Source organism: Nelumbo lutea, chromosome 5 (genome assembly GCF_056320005.1).
Source record: "Nelumbo lutea isolate HS-2025 chromosome 5, American lotus-T2T, whole genome shotgun sequence".
Lineage (NCBI taxonomy): Eukaryota > Viridiplantae > Streptophyta > Magnoliopsida > Proteales > Nelumbonaceae > Nelumbo > Nelumbo lutea.
The window spans coordinates 70,032,564-70,051,063 of NC_142688.1; the positions used below are offsets into that span (position 1 = coordinate 70,032,564).

The following is an 18,500-nucleotide window of genomic DNA, read 5'->3' on the forward strand; positions in this document are numbered from 1 at the left end:
AGGGTTTTAATCAGTCCTAAAAGGGAGCAATTCAGTCGCACAGTCTAAACTGTAGATGAGCTTGCAGTAATAAAAAAAACTTAGAATCTGATCTGACCTACCAATCAACTTAAGAGTAGCTCTAGGTAGATCACAGGGTTCAGTCAACCACTAGGACTTGTCACAGATCACTTTCAAACCCTAGAGTAGAGAGAACACAGTTCGGTTCAGGGTTTGCTGTAAAACCCTAGGAAACCGAAGAGAGAAGGAGCTAGAATGGTCCGGCCTTCCCCTCCAGATAGGTCCAACCTATCTTCTCTGAAATAACCTTTTAAAAAAGTAATAATTTACAAGGAGAAATAGTTCGCTGCCTTCTAGGCTTACCTGAACCCTAGTTTTCTCTGATCCTTCCTGACCACCAACACTCTGCAACCCTAGCAAGTTTCCAACAGCTGCTAGTACCTCTGGCGATCTCCAAGAATCAGTCTACGAACTCCTCTTCTTCAGCTTTCAGTCCTAGGAGATTCTCATGTGGTCGGCTGGTATTAGACCCACATGAAAAACCCTAACTTGGCTCTGATACCATGTAGATAATCAAGACTGCTATTCAGTCTTGATCACTAAGAGATTTCAGGTTCGATGAGAAGAGAATATGAAGAAGATGTAAAGGGAAGAGTGGAAGAAGAGTAATAGAACACAGAATTTTAGGAGAAGAACAGAATCTCAATCATTCTGTCGCCGCCACTTTAAGATAATATATATAGGTTATCTCGAGTTACATGAAAGGACATATCTGCCCTTGGTGTTTACATCATAACTGCTAACAAATAACAAACAATATAAAACTGAAACTGAAACTGAAACTAGAAATAACAGAACTGAAAAAAATAACAACCACAGCTGTGACTACCCTACGGACAGAGTGGAACCACAGCTGTGGGGCCCACGTCACTGTTCTCTACAGTACAAATAGCACAATACAATGAAAATTATTTAGGATGTTTTGCATCTACTCCCCATGCTTTAGTTGTTTTTATATTCCCCCCCTAAAAAGGCCATTACCCAATGTTGGTCAGTCCCAGCTATCTATCTGGGGTCTTGGAAGGGGTAGACTGGATACAATCCAAACCTCTGCATTTTTATTTGCACAAAGTGACCACTCACAGAGTCAAACTTTTAGATTCCTATCTATGTTTTCTCATTTTACATTTCTCACCTTCTGGTACAAGCAACCCAAGACCATTAATTCAACTAACCTTTCAATCTCTCAAATTAAAAATGGAATCCATTATTTTTTCACCAATTTTAAACTAGGTGTACCTCTTCCATTACCTTGTTCAACAATTCATAATAGATGATAGATTGAGGAGGATGTTTTTCATACAGTTAGAGAAGGATAGACAAAACGGTGCATTTGGAGTCTCATGTGATAGGTGAATGGCACTTTGGACAAAAGGAAAATTCAATAAAATAGTTGTAAAGCCAGCTATGTTGTGTGGAGCAGAGTGTTGAGAAGTTCAGAAATAGCATGTCCAAAATATGAGCGTGGCAGAAATATGAATGCTTAGATGGATGAGTGGCAAAACTAGAAAGGACAAGGTCAAAAATGAAATCATATGAAGTCATAACGAGGAACCTAGGAGTAGCTCCATTAGGTGATAAAATCAAAGAAAGTAGACTAAGATGGTTTGGTCACATGCATAAAAGACCACCGAGGCATCTACAGCACCTGTTGGAAGAAATGATCTGTTACAAGTTGAAGGGGCTGAAAGAACTGGGGGGAGACCGAAAAGGACTTGGGTGGTAGTAAGAAATGATTTAAGTGCCCATAATTTTGAGATTTCAAAATTAAAACAAAACTAAGACAACTACTTTTATTCCTTTTCCTTTAAAAAATTTGGGTGAGATCATGGCAGTTTTGTCTCTTCAAGCTTTGAACCAATGGTTTTATGTTGCTTTTAATGGCAGGGGCTGGATGCAGTTTATCAGTAAAAATAGGGGGATCAATTCAAAAATATAAGGAAAATATACAAAATTACTAAAGCCTGGAAGCACAGATGCAAGAATAATAGGGAGAGACCATGGAATAACATATCTAATACCAGATTAAAAAATTCATATTGTAAGCATGCCCAAAGAAAAGGTATGAGAAACAAGAACCAGGATGGAATTTGACAAAGAACTGGGATTAGCATATCGAACATGCTGGCTGACTCTTTGGTGAGAGCAGGGGTTGGAAGAGACTGTCTAAATTGTTTTTGCCCTGGGCCAGGACGTAATATGTAAAAGATGTTTCACATTTTCTTTTTCTTTTAGGTTGACCATATGATGACCTAGATTGTATGATTTGGCTTACTTCCTAGCTTATTGGGGCAGTATGCTGTTTTCTCTAATGGAATATATTCTGTTAATTATCAAAAAAAGAACCAGGATGGAATTTGACAAGTGAAAAAAAAAAAGTCTATACTGTTCAATACATATCTCAATACCTGTGGGAAATATTTCATTGCCTCGCCCATCAACATCAAAAAGCATTGGAAATCCACCTTCTACACCATATACAAGTACCCGGTTTGGGAACTTTGCAACTGTTATCTCCACCTAAAGCATGAATCCATGATAGGAAGGATCAGTCTATAATCAATTCATAAATGAAGTATGGTCATCAGCAAGACCAGTCTAAGGAGAACATCATATGGTTTGAATTAAAACTCAAGCATCAAACCATATGGCATTCCCCTTAAAGTGAAAATGAATGTCAATATTTCTCCTTAAATATCTAAATCATATAAGAGTTTTCTTTCTTTTTGAAATAGGAATGAAACAAGATGACCCTAAAAATTCCACAATAAAAAATAACAAGTTCGAGTTAAAACATTTGATGGTACGAAGCATAAACAAATGATCCTGCATATTTTACCTTTCAGATCTCATTTCTTCTTTTTTTTTTTTTTTTTTTGATAGGAAACGGTAACTTTCATTAACTAAAAAACCAGAAATACAACTGTCACCTACAAGTGTAAGGTGACCCCTGAACATAATTCAAATTACAAAAACTCCTGATTCACCCCTTGCTTTGCTAGGTTGTCAGCTAAAGCATTTGCTGACCTCCTAGTTCAAACAACTTGAGCATCCATCTCTCTTTTAAGGCTCAACAATCCCTTACAAATTGTCTAAGGGACCAAGTTCCCAAGCTGTTTGATTGCAGCCAACCTACTACTAATTTTGAGTCCCCTTCCACTTCTAGCTGTTGAAAGCCCAATTTCCTAGCCAATGTGAGCCCCTGGAGGAGGGCCAACACTTCAGCTCTAAGAAAGTCCCCCAGACCTATTGGACCAGAATACATAGCCAAGATTGTTCCTATCTCATCTCTAAACACACCCCCTATTCCAGAAGGTTCAAGGTTCCCCACAGAGCTGCCATCAAAGTTTAGCTTTACATTATACTGCACTGGAGGGGACCAAACTGTTTGTATAGTAGGTGATGAAGAAGAGCTTGTTATAATACTCTAGCCTCTAATCAAGTCGTCTACAGGGACGTCCTTGAACAGGTAAAGAGTTTTCAGCCAATATACTGTCTTGACGGTAATCCCTTCTATGAGTTCAGGCACTGATTTTTCTTTCCCTTGGAAAATCCTGTTGTTTCTCTCTACCCACAAGATAATTGCACTCGTTGTTCTCCACATCACCCTTCCCTTCTTTTGTGGTTCTTGGAAAAACCTAGGGTCAAATAAATCCACTACACTTGAGGGGGGAGTCCACCTGCAGCCAAAGAGAGGAGAACCAATCCCATATAAGAGTACTACATGGGCAAGAAAATAAGAGGTGACCCACTGTCTCACTATTCTTCAAGCAAATACTACAAAGGTGCGGGGACAATCACCAATTTGGTCTTTTTCTTTGAAGCACTTCCAAGGTATTAATTTTTTGGAGAACCGCTTCGCAAAGGTGCTTTCCAGTATTTTGGCCTTAAAAATGACCAGGTGCCTCTCATTATCATACAGAATAGTGATGGCACAAAATTCCTAAAGCCAAACTTGGAGCCTGATCACATCGCACCTTGGTTGAAGGAATACATGGTAAAGAGTGCAGGCAGGTCAGTGATGGAGTTCATGCAGGCAGGTCAGTGGAGGAGATCCTTGAAGATAGAAGCAAAACATCTCTTGTTCGAAGAGATGAGAATCAAGGGGAAGGTAAGCCTGAAGGTAAGGGAAGCGAAAAAGGGTACAATATTGCTGGAAGGATTAGAAGTGATCGAGTGGCTAAGAGAGTTCATAGCTGGAGCCTGTTCAAAAGGTAAGCAGATAAACAGGCAGGATTTTAGTACACTAGAAGGGAGAAGATATGTTGTTGAATGTAAGAGGAATAGAAAGGGGTTCTTCATAGCTTTGGCTGAATTTTTTGGTAAGGGACAAAGGCAACTGGTGTGTCTACCAGCAGGAAAACAGAACCAAGGTTGGGGGGAAGTTGACTGGTTGCTCAAAGAGTTCTTAGCTCAAAGAGTAGCAAATGAGAAAAAAGCCTCCATAAGGGAGAAGGCATATCTCAGCAACAGCAGGGTAGAACCAGGGCCAGTGGTCATGGCAAAAACAAAAGGCGATTGCAGAATGGTGGGAGGTCTAGAGAGAGAGGACTGGGATAGTAAGTTTGTGATACAAGCCAAGGAAAAGGTCAATGATTGGAGGAGGGTAGCTGACTTACTGGCAACCAGGTTGAAGTTGAAGAGTGTTTTCATAATAACCCCCTTCGATAACTGTAAAGCCATCCTAGATCCAATAGAGAATGACTTGGAAATATCAGCTATCAATGTTCAAGCTGAGTTCGGATCATTCACAGTCTTCAAATGGAATCCAACATCCAACTCCAAGGATTTTTTTGTCGAAAATGGTGTGGTGGTGCGTGTAATAGGCTTGCCATTCCATCTATGGAAACAAGAAATAGCAAAGTCTATGGCTGTGTTGTGTGGAGGAATCTTGAAAGGTGCTTTCTGGGGCGATCTCTATTCAGTAGCAATCCTGCTAAGTGGTGTGAAGCCAGAAGAAATTCCACGAAAGGTAGAGGTACGAACAGAGGGGAGCTTTGTCTCTGTGTGGTTAGCTTCCTCCATTGAAGCAGGGCTGTGGAAGGAGGCTCGTATGGTAAGAGGGGAGAAGGAGGAAGAAGAAGCACTATGTGGACTTCTGAGATTGGGTAATTCAAATGGGAAGGGATGTTTCACTAAAAAGGGCCAACAAATTCTGGGAAGCCAAAAAGCTTTGGGGCAGTTGGAAGGTCAAACCTGGAGAAAGCAAGAAAAGGTTATGACAAATGGTAGATCCTTTGCACAGGTGGTGTCAAGGGAAACCGACAAAAATTTTCTAGTGTCGAAAGGGAGAGGGCTGAACCAGCAACCTCAAACAGGGAAAGTTGCTGGTTCGACCATTAAAACAGGGGGGCGTGACTCTTTAAGTGGTCACGTGGGATGAAAAGAAGGGCCCAATTGAGTGGATCCCTTTTATAGTGGGCCGGAGAAGGCATCTCAAGTAAAGGCCTTAAAGTTGGGCTCCTATAGTCTTGAGCCCAAGGCCCGTTACGAGACAGATGGGCCAAGGGACACGTTAAGTAAGCACGTGACTGGGAGGAGGGATGAGCTGATAGACAAGATAAAGCATCTATCTTCTTCAACCCCGAATCCCTCCTCTCGATCGAACAGATCAGGCACAAAAAAATCTCAAGACTTGCAATCTCGAGGTTCTCTACAGTGGGTCCCATCCAACCTGGCGAACCGTCTCCCACCAGACAGGCACAACCCAAGATACCTGAAGCCTAGTGATGAGAACAGAACAGGGCTTGAAGATTGGTTGAGTGAACAAAACAGCAATGACAATTCTGATAGAAACGAAACGCTAAGTCTGGGAAGTCTGTCTCCGAAAAGCAACAATGATTTTCTTGAAATAGAAGGTTTGCATACAGAGCTGTTGTTTTTAGAGGAAGAGACTGAAGAGGTAGGTGGCGAGAAGACTAGAAATGGTGAAGAAAATGGTTCTAAAGCTGTGAAAACTCCTCCTCCCTTCGTCAAGGGAGCTGACCCTGAGTCTAATGAATTACAGGATGTTGGTGGAGAGGGACAAGAATCGGCCGTGAGGATGGATGCGGGTATTCCAGTGTCGGAAACACAGAGAAAGGTTTTCCAAGTGGGTAGGTCGTCAAGAAGTGATTCTTTCACCATGTCTACTTCACAACCTTGTCCAAAAAGGGAAAAGGCTTTAAAACCATTTGCCGCCTGTCAGCAAGTCATTTCCAGTGTTTCTAGTCCTACCCCCGTTCTATCAGGTATGGGTGTCAATTCTGCTTTAGGTACTGACTTGTTTGCTATGCCTATAACAGATATCCTAGCTTCCCATCCAAGAGGTTCTAATGCAAGGGGGAGGCGGATAGAATTTGGGAGTTGATCTGTACAATGATGGAGGAACAAAAGAAAAATGAAGGACTTGTAGAAAGATGTTGTAGCCAAAATAAGTGTGAGCAAGGTAAAATTCTTTCTCAAACATTGGTTGTAATGGATGGAGGAAAGAAAAAAGATGATTGCTATATTGGGAAGGGGGGGAAAGAGGAACAAATAAGAAAAAAAGATCTGAAGTGGAAAGGCTAATTTCAGACATTGAGGGGGATTTAGAATTCAGTGGTAGAGGGTATAGGAAGAAGGGCCTAAAATGAGGAGAATATGGCCCCTTATTGGGTTCCTTTGCTATTTTGTCTCGATGAAAATTATTAGCTGGAATGTAAGAGGGTTAGGGAGTGCAAGGAAGAGAAGGGCGATCAAAGACCTACTCCGAAGGGAAAAACCTGATATTGTGCTGTTACAAGAATCCAAACTGATGGAATTAGATGGGAGATGGGTGAGGAGTTTTTGGAGGTCTAGAGGTTTAGGTTGGAGATCGTCTCCTTCTTGGGGAGCCTCGAGGGGGATTGTAACACTATGGAGGGAGGATGTGGTGGAAGTAGTGGAAGAATTGATAGGCAGATTCTCAGTTTCCATTAAGTGCAAGAATGTAGAAAATGGGTGTATGGGTCTTAACCAATGTTTATGGCCCTAATTCCTATAGAGAGAGGAATGAGATGTGGGAGGAACTATATGCAATCAAGGGGCTATGGGATGGTCCTTGGTGCCTAGGTGGGGATTTTAACGTCATTAGATTCTCTGGTGAAACCAACAATCTTCAACAGGTAATCTCAACAAGCATGAGGAAATTTAATGATTTTATTGAAGATTGTGAACTAAAGGAAATACCTCTGCTGCAAGCCCGTTACACTTGGTCCAACCTTCAGAAAACCCCTTTGTGCTCGAAGTTGGATAGATTCTTATTTAACCTTGCCTGGGAGAATAGTTTGGAAAACTTGGTTGCTATGGCATTACCCAGGGTCACCTCCGATCACTGTCCTATCCAAATAGGAACTAAGTCTTTTCCTGTAGGACCCAAACCTTTTAGATTCAAAAATATGTGGCTTACCCATCCAGATTTTGTGAAAAAAGTGAAGGAGGGGTGGGGTGAGGAGGAGAGGGGGGTAAGATGGAAAGGGATCAAGTTCCATAAGAAATTAAAAAGGTTGAGAGCCAAAATAAAAGAGTGGAATAGAGATCAGTTTGGTAGAATTGAGGAGCAAAAATTGGGCCTAATCTCTCGAATAGAGAATTTCGATGTAAAGGAATCTCACAATGGGCTGACCAAGGAGGACAGAGTGTTAAGGAGACAATTAAAAAAGGATTTGGAAGAAGTGTTATTGAGGAAAGAAACCAATTGGAGACAAAAATCTAGACACGAGTGGATTAAGGAAGGCGATGGGAACACTAGATTCTTCCATGATTTGGCAAATGGGAGACGAAGAAAGAATTTTGTGACCAAGCTAGAGATAGGAGAGGAGGTTATTACCAACCAGGATGACATAGCCAGAAAATTTGTGGACCACTTCAAGTCGATTTATAGAAGGCCTTTGAGTGAGAGAACAGTCATGGAAAGGGTGGATTAGCCAAGAATTGATGGAGTGGCAAGGTGGCTGGAAAGGGATTTCGAGGAAGAAGAGATTAAGAAAGTTGTCTTTCTAATGGATAGATCCAAGGCTCTGAGTCCATATGGCTTTTCAATGGGTTTTTATCAAGACTGTTGGGAGGTGTTGAAAGAGGATCTAGCTGAAGTCTTTAAGGAATTTGCAGACAATCACACTATAAGCCCTGGAATTAATGCCACATTTTTGGCCTTGATACCTAAGAAGAATGATGCCAACCACCCAAAAGATTATAGGCCTATTAGTCTGGTGACAAGCATCTATAAAATTCTGGCTAAAGTGCTCTCATTGAGGATCAAAACAGTCCTCCCTCCCATCATTAGTGAAACCCAGGGGGCTTTCATTCAAGGGCGACAAATAACAGACCAGATCTTAAATGCGAATGAGTGTGTGGAGGAAATGAAAAGGTCTAGTAAGAAAGGATTCATTTGTAAATTGGATCTTGAAAAGGCCTATGATTTGGTGGACTGGGAGTTTTTATTAGAGGTTATGTGAAATGGTGGTTTTGGGGACAAGTGGTGTAGTTGGATATTTGGGTGTATCGGTACTTGTCACTACTCTATTCTGGTAAATGGTACGATGAGGGATTTTTTTCCAGCTTGCAGGGGTGTCAGGCAAAGGGATCCACTTTCACCCTTCCTTTTTACCTTAGTAGCTGATGTGATTAGTAGGATCATTACTAAGGCTGACAGCGAAGATGCCATTAGGGGTTGGAGAATAGGGAGACACCAAGTCCCCATCACCCACCTTCGGTTTGCAGACGACCTAATGATTTTTTGTGAAGGAGGTCTTAGTGAAACGGTAGAAAACCTAAAGGAGATAATAAAAGGATTTGAAAGTGTCTCTAATTTGAGAATAAATCTAGAAAAGAGATGCATAGCAGGTATAAATTTGGAGGCAGGGGAGGTCGAGGCTATTGCGAAGTGCCTTGAGTGTTCCACCTCTGCTTGGCCTATGTCATATTTAGGGCTTCCTTTAGGGGCAAATCCTAGGGAGAGTAGATTTTGGACCCCAGTGTTAGAAAAGTTTGAGAAGAGATTAGTCTCATGGAAGAGGAACTATATCTCTTTAGGAGGGAGAATTACCCTAATAAGAGCTACCTTGGCTAACTTACCTACCTATTATTTGTTTGTCTTTTGGATACCAGTTAGGGAAGCTAGGAAACTGGAGAAGTTGATGAGAGACTTCTTATGGGTGCCGGGACAAGAAAAAAAGGATCACTTGGTTAATTGGGAAATTGTGTGCAGAAGTAAAAAAGATGGGGGTTTGGGAATTGGGAGGGTAGCTAGAAAGAATCAAACTCTATTAGGGAAATGGTTGTGGAGATGGCCTTTGAAAAGAGAGAGATTGTAGCATGAGGTGGTGGGAAGCATTCATGGGAGGTCAGAGAATGGATGGGATGCGGGTGTATCGAGGCAAGCTAACCTAGCAGCACCTTGGAAGGCTATTCACAACACCCTTCCTCAATTCCTCAATTTTATCAGGTATGAAGTTTGTTCTAGCAACTCTATCCTTTTTGGGGAGGATATTTGGGTAGAAGACTCACTGTTAAAAGATTTGCTCCCTTCGCTTTTTTCTATTTCTTTGTACAAAAAAGAGGTAGTCTCAAAATTTGTCTCACCTTTGGGAACACCCTTAGATCCTACTTGGGATTTTGGGTTTCGTAGAGGACTTAGGGATGCTGAAATTGAGTCTCTTTCTATTTTGCTTGGTTGTCTTAATCAGGTTTGTTTGGATCCCTCCAAGCCAGATAAGAGGGTTTGGACTCCTAGACCCAATGGAACCTTCACTTGTGCTTCTTTCTTCAAGTCCATCTCTCAACTTTCTACTCACCAACCCTTTCCGTCAAAAGAAATTTGGTGTAGGGTAGTTCCCCCAAAAATTATGGCTTTTTGTTGAGAAGTTTTCCATGGGAAAGTAAACACTTTAGACAACCTACAAAAGAGAAGACCTTTTCTCTGTATTTCTCCTAATTGGTGTATCCTCTGTAGAGCTCACGGTGAGGATTGCTACCATCTATTAGTATCTTGTCCCTTTTCTGCATACCTTTGGACTTGGCTACTTTCGTTGTTTGGGGGTAGTTGGAGTCTACCAGTAGAAGTTCACATGCTCTTCAACCATTCTACCTTTTATTGGCCTACAAAAATAGGGAGAATTATGTGGAGATGTGCTCGTGCTGCCTTGACTTGGACTCTTCGGGAAGAAAGGAATCTCGGAATTTTTCAAGATAAGGAAAGGAACAGCCAAGATTTGAAAGATTGTGTTAAACAGGGCAATACATTGACTGAAGACCTTGAAAATCTTTCATCAATTCTCCTTTAATGACATTTGGAGAAATTGGTTAGCAGTAGCAAGGTGTTAATCTCTAAAGGACAAATCAATTACAAGCTAGTCTCCTCCACCCGAAGGCTCAATAAAGTTGAACTTTGATGGAAGCAGCATGGGTAATCCAGGATTATCCGGAGTGGGGGGTGCTTTGAGAAATGAGAAGGGAGAGATTTTGTTGCTCTACTCAGGTCCCTTGGGAATTGGGAATTCCATCAGGGCAGAACTTTTAGCTGTTGTACAAGGGGTCCAATTTGCAAACCAGCTGGGGGTACAACACCTAATAATCAAGGGGGATTCCAAAGTGGTGGTGGGTTGGTTGAAAAATTCTGAAGAGGCTATGTGGCGATACAAGAATAAAATGAAGAATTTTAGATGGTTGACAAGGAATATGTTGGTCACTATACAGTGGGTGGGGAGATCAGCAAATACCCTGTCAGATGTGTTAGCTAAGCAAAGGGTAAATAGGGAAGAATTATTTTGGGCTCAGTTGTGATTCTTGTTTTTCTTTCCTAGCTTACTTGTAAGTTCAAGGAGGGGCTGCAGCTCGCACTCTCGTTGGGATGATGTATGAACTCACTCTAATTTGCTTCTGAATCAATAAACTTATTATTATTCATCAAAAAAAAACAAAAAGCCCTTACATTTGGAGGTATCGGAGCGATCCAAACTTCTTTAACAGGAAAAGAGGTAACCGGGGGTTAGAAGGGGGCACCAAAGCATTGAAAAAGGAAGAACAAGAAAAGAAACCTGAAGAAGATTCAGTCCAAATTCTACTATCAAGACAAGACTGGTCCAAAAAAACTGAGCTTAGAAGAGAGAAAAGATCATCTGCCAATCTGAGTCCCTCAAACCTCTCCTTAGACCTAGACCCCAAGAATCCCTAAAAACACGAAAAGAATAACTTGAAATTTTTTCAAAGGGAATGTAAGTTTGGGAATCTATCCTTAAGGGGAGATTCCCCAAGCCACAAATCCTCCCAAAAAAGAACCTTATTACCCAAGCAAGCATCATAACCTGATGAAAGGAGAGAAGACAAACAGCTGAATAAGACATGAAATATTATGATATACATTGTATGAAATCATTCAGAAATTTTTACCTTAGGAGGAAGTATGACATCAATATCAGCATCTGATGCTTGTGGAAATCTTTCCTTTACAGTTCTTTTGAGCTTCTTACGATCTGCACCAGACAAGCGTTGCAGGGACTTTGCCTCAATAGACTTCTTGAACATGATGTGATCCTTTGTAAAATTTAGATCCAAGAACTTCTCTAGATACTTTTTGGGATAACGCTTAGATGATGATGTACTCTAGATACTCTTTGGGAAACTTTTCTTTCTCTGTATTCTAATCAATAAACACTGTCATCCATATAAAGGAGCATTACAAATTCAGCAGTTTGAATTAATAACTGAAAACTTTATTAACAGAATTAAAGAATGATAAAGTTTCATTGCAGTGCGCATGGTTCAAAATATTGGCAACATTTGGCAAATTTTCACTAAAACCTCTCCATTTGGCTAGGGGATGATATGAAATTTTCCAAGAATCATTTTTCCCCTAATATCTCTCATATGTTGCAAATATATCAGTGATATTTCAAGTGTCGTTGATAGACTATTCATTAAAGGTTTAAAAGATTACAATATCATCAGAAAATTTCTGATATTTCATTTAAATCGTCATACTTTTAAAAAATCCTTTCATAAAAGAACAAATGGGAATTCAGTAATTGGATTGTTAGCCAACTATGCTGATACAATTCAGTTACCAAGTCACCATAATTTAATAGAAAAAGAAAAAAGGCACACAACTACAAAAGAGAATTCCCAATCTAATCAAAATATATAATAATAACAAAGAGTTAAAGACACAAATCAAAACAGTAAGTAAATGGCATACAAAGAAGAGAAGATGGCAAAAAAGACTAAAAGGGAGATAGAGAAAAAGATACCCATTTAAGTTTCTTAATCTTCTCTTATTTGATTTATACAATTGTTTGGTATGGTTTTCTGAGCCTTAAATGTGCAATTATATGTCTTCTAAAGATTCCTTGAAAATTATCAACTAATTCCATGCTTTTAGAAAACTTCATTGATTTTTTATTATCCAAATATCTTGGTAAAATTTCCCAATTTTCCCATCTTTACATGGAAAAATGTCCATCTAGTGATTTAAAACGTGCACCTCAGGCACACCTAGCATGCACCTCGCCTAGGCACAGGCACAGCCCCTTTGGAAAGGTGTGTGCACTAGTGCGCCCAGATATGCACCTCAACTAGAACCCCTAGTATTTCTCTCCCATCCTTCTTAATACAAGATTTTTTTCATCAAACCAGTAGACTCCTAATCCTAAAATATAATGAAATGCAACTAAAACCACAAAACCAATCTCTTTATATATTTTAAGACCTTCACATGAACTTGTCCAGGCTTGCCTCAAGGGGCTTGACATCACATTAATAGGAATGCAAGATAATTAACATCACATTAATCACATTTAGTAATGCAATTAGGAGAGAAATAAACAGATTAAAATTTTCACATGTTTGAATTGTTGCAAAGCTAGCCATGCTGTATAGAGTAGTGTTGGGCAGTCAAGAAACAACATATCCAAAAAATGAGCATGGCAGAAATGTGAATGTTGAGATGGATGAGTGGAAAAACTAGAAAGAATAGGGTCAAAAATGAAGTCATTCTAAGGAACCCCAAGAGTAACTCCAATAGGAGAGGACAGGGAAAAAGGAAAAGGAAGAAAAAGTCAAAGGTGGAGAGGTTGATCTCAGATATTGAGGGAGACATTGAATTCAGTGCCAGAGGGGATAGAAGAAAGGAGTCCAAGTAGGGAGTTTTCTGTGGTAACAAGGGTTACTTAGCAAGTTTTTTAATGAAGATTGTCAACTGGAATGTTAGGGCTTTGGGGACTGCTAGGAAAAGGAGAGTAGTTTAAGGATCAGCTAAGGAGAGAGAAGCTTGATATAGTCTTGTTACAGGAAACAAGGTTACCAGAGCTTGACAAAAGTCGGATTAGAAGTGTGTGGGCAACTAAGGTGAGCTGATCCTCATTGCCTTCCTATGGAGCCTTTTAGAGGTTTGGTTACCATTTAGAGGGAGGATGTAGCCGAACCTCTAGAGGAATTGTTAAGCACCTTTTCAATCTCATTAAATTTTAAAAATGTTGAGAATGGATTCATTTAGGTGCTAACGAACCTGTATGGGCCAAGCTATAGGGAAAGAAATGAGATGTGGGAGGAGTTGTATGGAATACACGACTTGTGGGGGGACCTTGGTGTTTGGGTGGAGATTTTAATGTAATCAATTTTGTAGTGAAACCAAACGTCCATCAGTCTATCACAACTAGCATGTGAAAATTTAATGAGTTCATTAATAGTTGTGAGCTGAAGGAGATCCCTTTGTTGCAAACCATCTTCACTTGGTTAAATTTTCACATGCCACTTAACAGCTGGTTAACAACAGGTACTGGATTGGCACGTTTTGAAAGTTCGGGTACTGAATTATTGCGTTTTAAATTTCGGGGACCAAAGTGGCACTAGGCCCAAAGTACAGGGTACTAATCGGGAATTTTCCCTTTTTCTATACATTCAGCAATAGCATATGGTATTTTCAGCAAAGACATAAAATAAAGAAGCAGAAGGTGAGACACATGCCTGAACCAAATAGAGGAGCAAATCTGAATATTTAAAGAAATGAAATGTTCTAAGAAACTTAGTGGCACATTAGTTGGAACATCAAGTTATTTAACACAATGGTTGCACATTCAAGTACTATACAGTTTTAACAGTTAACTGGCTAAACCATTTAAAAACATCATATCTAATATTTGGTAAACTATATTGTTTTCTATGATTCTATGTTCTATAACAAAATAAAGACAATTAGTAAGTGTTAAATCAGAAACTAATCAACAGATAACAAAATTATCTAAAAGCATTTAAGTTCAAATATTAGGGAAACAAACTTTTAATCAAGCATAGCAGAGACTCAGTGGCAGCTACATACTAGGGTGTATAGCTATAGACCAAATGAACACATACAATATCAAGAATCTGAAACAAAAAGAAGCATAGAACTTAAAAATGGAGTGTAGTTGTAAATAAGACTACAGTTGAGAAAACCTGTTCCAATTTCACAGAAGTGTTAGGCTCTGTGTACAGTCAAAAATAATCTGTTTGCAAAATTGAAGTTGCTCCAGTGAGAATATCTATTTCCACTTGTGAAGGTAAGAGCTTCATTTGTTAGTATTCTATTTATAACTGGGCTCAATTCAAGCTCACTGTTAAAATAAATATAAATACTACTTTATATATCTATATATACTATTATTTATTAAGTCTATATCATTGAAATATCAGTAGCATCATTAACCCTCAAAAGTCCAAAGAAGGAAGGAAGATTGCAGAATATGTTATTAAGAATTCAGTAGCTTTGTCGCTTATTGGGAATGTGATACTATAATGTATCTCCTGCGTCCTAAAATGACTCAATTAATTAGTATCCCTTCATGTAATGTAATACATACATATTGTTAGCATAATGAATGAGTTCATGAATTGCATTCTTTGTAAAAATAAAACACTTGGGAGTTAAAAATTAGCTCCAAAAACCAGTAGGATATGGAAAACCACAAGCACAATTTCAATTCCATTATATGTATAAACATTAAAATTTTCAGAAGGATTTCTTTATTCCTACAACCAGAAATACAATTTGTCGAAAGATCCAAGGTATTTAATTCTTTGTTTTTAATATCTCAGAAAGTTCATGCAAATTTCATAAATTTACTAAAGAATTCCCAAGTTTAACATGGAATCAAGTAGAAAAGCTTTTTACAGGCCGGTGAGCGGCAGTTTGGTTGGGTACAAAACCAAGTTTATCACTTGAACTACCGCAAAATGGAACCAGTTAACAGAAGAACAGGACGGTTCAATAAAAATTCGTCCAAATTATCAGTTATTCCCAAAAAGAAAAAGTAATCAGTTTCTTCCCCAAACAGAATCAATTTTCCCTGATCAAAGAACAAAAAACTATCGGTTCTTCCCAAGACACTGCATCATGGCCCAAAAAAAAAAGATGAGAGGAGGAAGGGAAAATTAAAAGGGAGAAAAATATATCCACCTGTTTAAATTTTCTCTCAAAGCTCAAGACTCGATCTTAGCTGGTTTTGTTAATTCCTTGCATTGATTCAGGAGGTAACCGGGCTCACTCAATACCTCAATCCATGGCAGAGCATGGCAACTCTCCGTTCTAGGCTTAAAAATATCGGTTTGTCCCATTTCCTCGTTTTTAACCCTAAAGTTAAAATAGTTAGACTCCGCACGTGCGAAACGCTGTGAAAAATTAGATGGTGCTTGGTAGTAAGTAGTAAGTAGTAGCACTACAAAATTAATAATAAAACTTGGGGCTTAAAAAATTTAATGGTAAGTGAATGTCAAGACGCCGTTTTGTGATTTTTCAGGGATTAGTAAATGTGTATGAAGTTGGAAATTTTAGATAATGCTAATGATAATGAATATTTATATTTTTTATAATTTTTATATTTTATGTATATAAAGTATTTTTTTCATTTATTTTATTTAATATTTTCAATATGTAATATTAATGAAGTGCTCAAATGTTTTCTACACATTTCAGGTATTTTATAAAAAATTTTGTATTTTTATCTTTTTAATTTTTATAATTTAATTATAACATCATTGGTTGATTCATTTGACCTAGATGGTTGATTTGTTTATTTGCCACCTAAATAGAAGAACAATTTCATTTTTGAGTTAGTTTTAAGAAAATATAATTTTATATTAGTACTGGATACTAATCTAATTAATATAATTTATTGGTGAGAATATATATTTTTCTGAAAAGGAATGGGAGGAGTGTTTCCAGTAATAAGAGTGGGGGTTAATACCTTAAGTATATTAGTTGGTGATAAGAAACTGAATAAGGTGAAAAATAGTAGTTCAAATTACATTTTCTACCCTTATAATTAGAGAGGGACTAAATTCAAAAAAAAAATGAGTATTTTACTCAAAAAGAAGTTTCACAAGCTCCTTCCTACTTTTAATAGTAGTATAAGTATCGATATGTTTAAAATTTATACAATTTGTTTATATTTCTATAAATAAAATATATTTCTTATTTATCACACTTTCTACAAAGTTTATGTATCTTTTTTAGTTTTTTAGATTAACACATTTGACTTGAAAATTGAAATATTGACTTGCCACGAAATAGGAAAATAATTGCATATTGTTTATCAATTTTAAATTTTGTATTTCTTTTCCATCTTTAATAAAAACTATTACAAATAAAAGTATAGCCTATAGTAATGTAATCAGAATTTCATCCCCTAAATTTATTTATCTACAAAAGCAAGGAGAGGTAGAGTGTTATTCTAAATTCTAACTTATTCCATGAGATCTATAACTACTTTTGCAACCCCGTCTTTATCTAAGTATGTTTCATAACACTTTTTGAATTAAGAATGAAGGTAATTCTTAAGTTGTCCGGCCATCAAAATGATATAACACATATGAAACCTTAGTTTCACAGACTTTCTCAGGTTAACATTCACAACAGCATTAATGGCTTAGCGCTTCATGCACCCCGCATGAATGAACAGATTGTGAAATGTTGGCTCTAAGATCAACATGTAGATTTATTGATTCTTGTTTATTATATTTATTTTTCTTTAATATATGAACAATATAAAATATTAGGGATGTGCCTAATTTTTTCAATACTTTTTTTATTGGTTGTATTTATTTATATTTAAAATTTTTATTGTTTAACTATAACATCACAGGTTGACTAAATTAAATTGCTTACCCACCACATAGATAGAAGAATGATTTCATTTTTGGTAATTTAAAAAAAAACATGGGTTTAATCTATCTATACTACCTTAAAAAGTAAGAATAGCTTCAAGAATATTTCTAGAATTTTGTGATGACAAAACTTACCCCTTTATATTTAAATTTATTGATAAAAATGAGGGCAAAAAGGGTAATTAATTGTTGATATTAAATGAGTTGATAAGAGTTAATTGTAAGATATTTAATGCATTCAATTATCTCTCATTAAATCCAACATTTAAGGTATTAATTTGTGTTCACCTTCATTGAATTATATATTTAACATTTATTTGTTTCTTCTCACTATTAAATTCTATAATTAAATACATGCATAATAAATTAATAATTTCAATAACATAAAAACTTATACTTTTAAAATCTACCTAGAAAAAATTGTGTTTTAGTCTAGGTGGTGGTAAGAAATTAAACCATTTGGGTCAAATGGGCGGCCAATCCATGTTGCCACAATTAAATAATAAAATAAAAATATATATAAAATGAAAAAAAAATATAGAAATTAAAAAAATGGGAACGTTTTTAACATCATATAGTTGACATATTAAACAATAATAAGTATATGTTTTAAAAACCGACCCGGAGGCCGACATACTTTTGCCTTTGGGTCACAAGTCATCAATTCGATTGTCAAGGTCAAACTAGTTAAACTGCTTTGCGTCAACACTGTATGTGTGTGTGTGTGTGTAAAAATACATATTTTATCAATAAATAGTATAATCATGTTTTACATATATCATAGTTATGTTTTACATATATTTTATAATTATGTTTTATATATAACATATAATATATGTATTATGTTACATATATTTATGTTTTTTAATTTTGTGTTAATTTTTTTATTTATAAAAAATATTAAAATTTGCAATTTGGGGCCAAAAAAAGGGTTTTTTCGCGAAAATAGCAAGATAAGGCGCATAATGCCCTTGGGATGTATATATCTTGAAAAGTTACTAAAAAATATAAAAAAAAATAACCCCAATTAGACATCGGAGTGCAAAGTTATGACTTCCAAAAGTTTGAACATAATTAAGTATGCAATTTGCGACTTGGTTACTAGGTCGAATAGGTCAATGGTTAAACCGCCCAGGTTAGACGGTTTTCAACCAAAAGAGGGGGTTTCAACAAAACCAAACCTAGAATCAAGGCCGAGTGACTATTTGAATGGTTCAATCGAGAGGGTCAACAAGTTGAAAACATTTATTATAAATAAGAAATGTTTTAATTAATGATGGAAATGAAATGTAAAATTTAAAACCAAT

General features: G+C 37.3%; 1 protein-coding gene across 3 annotated transcripts in view; it reads right to left on the reverse strand.

The window, feature by feature from the left end:
• Window positions 1-15,618, reverse strand: part of LOC148852837 (eukaryotic translation initiation factor SUI1 family protein) — a 94,939-nt gene extending 79,321 nt beyond the window's left edge. For 2 of the 3 annotated variants that reach the window (XM_088944707.1, XM_088944709.1), the window contains exons 1-2: window positions 11,449-11,615; window positions 2,469-2,580 (exon numbers count right to left, since the gene is read on the reverse strand). In XM_088944707.1, coding sequence (XP_088800833.1) covers window positions 2,469-2,580; window positions 11,449-11,583 — 247 coding nt within the window. In that variant the 5' untranslated portion in view covers window positions 11,584-11,615. Of the gene's footprint in view, window positions 1-2,468; window positions 2,581-11,448; window positions 11,616-15,487 lie in introns of those variants that run through there. The other variant, XM_088944708.1, reaches the window with a different exon arrangement.
• Window positions 15,619-18,500: the final 2,882 nt, after the last annotated feature.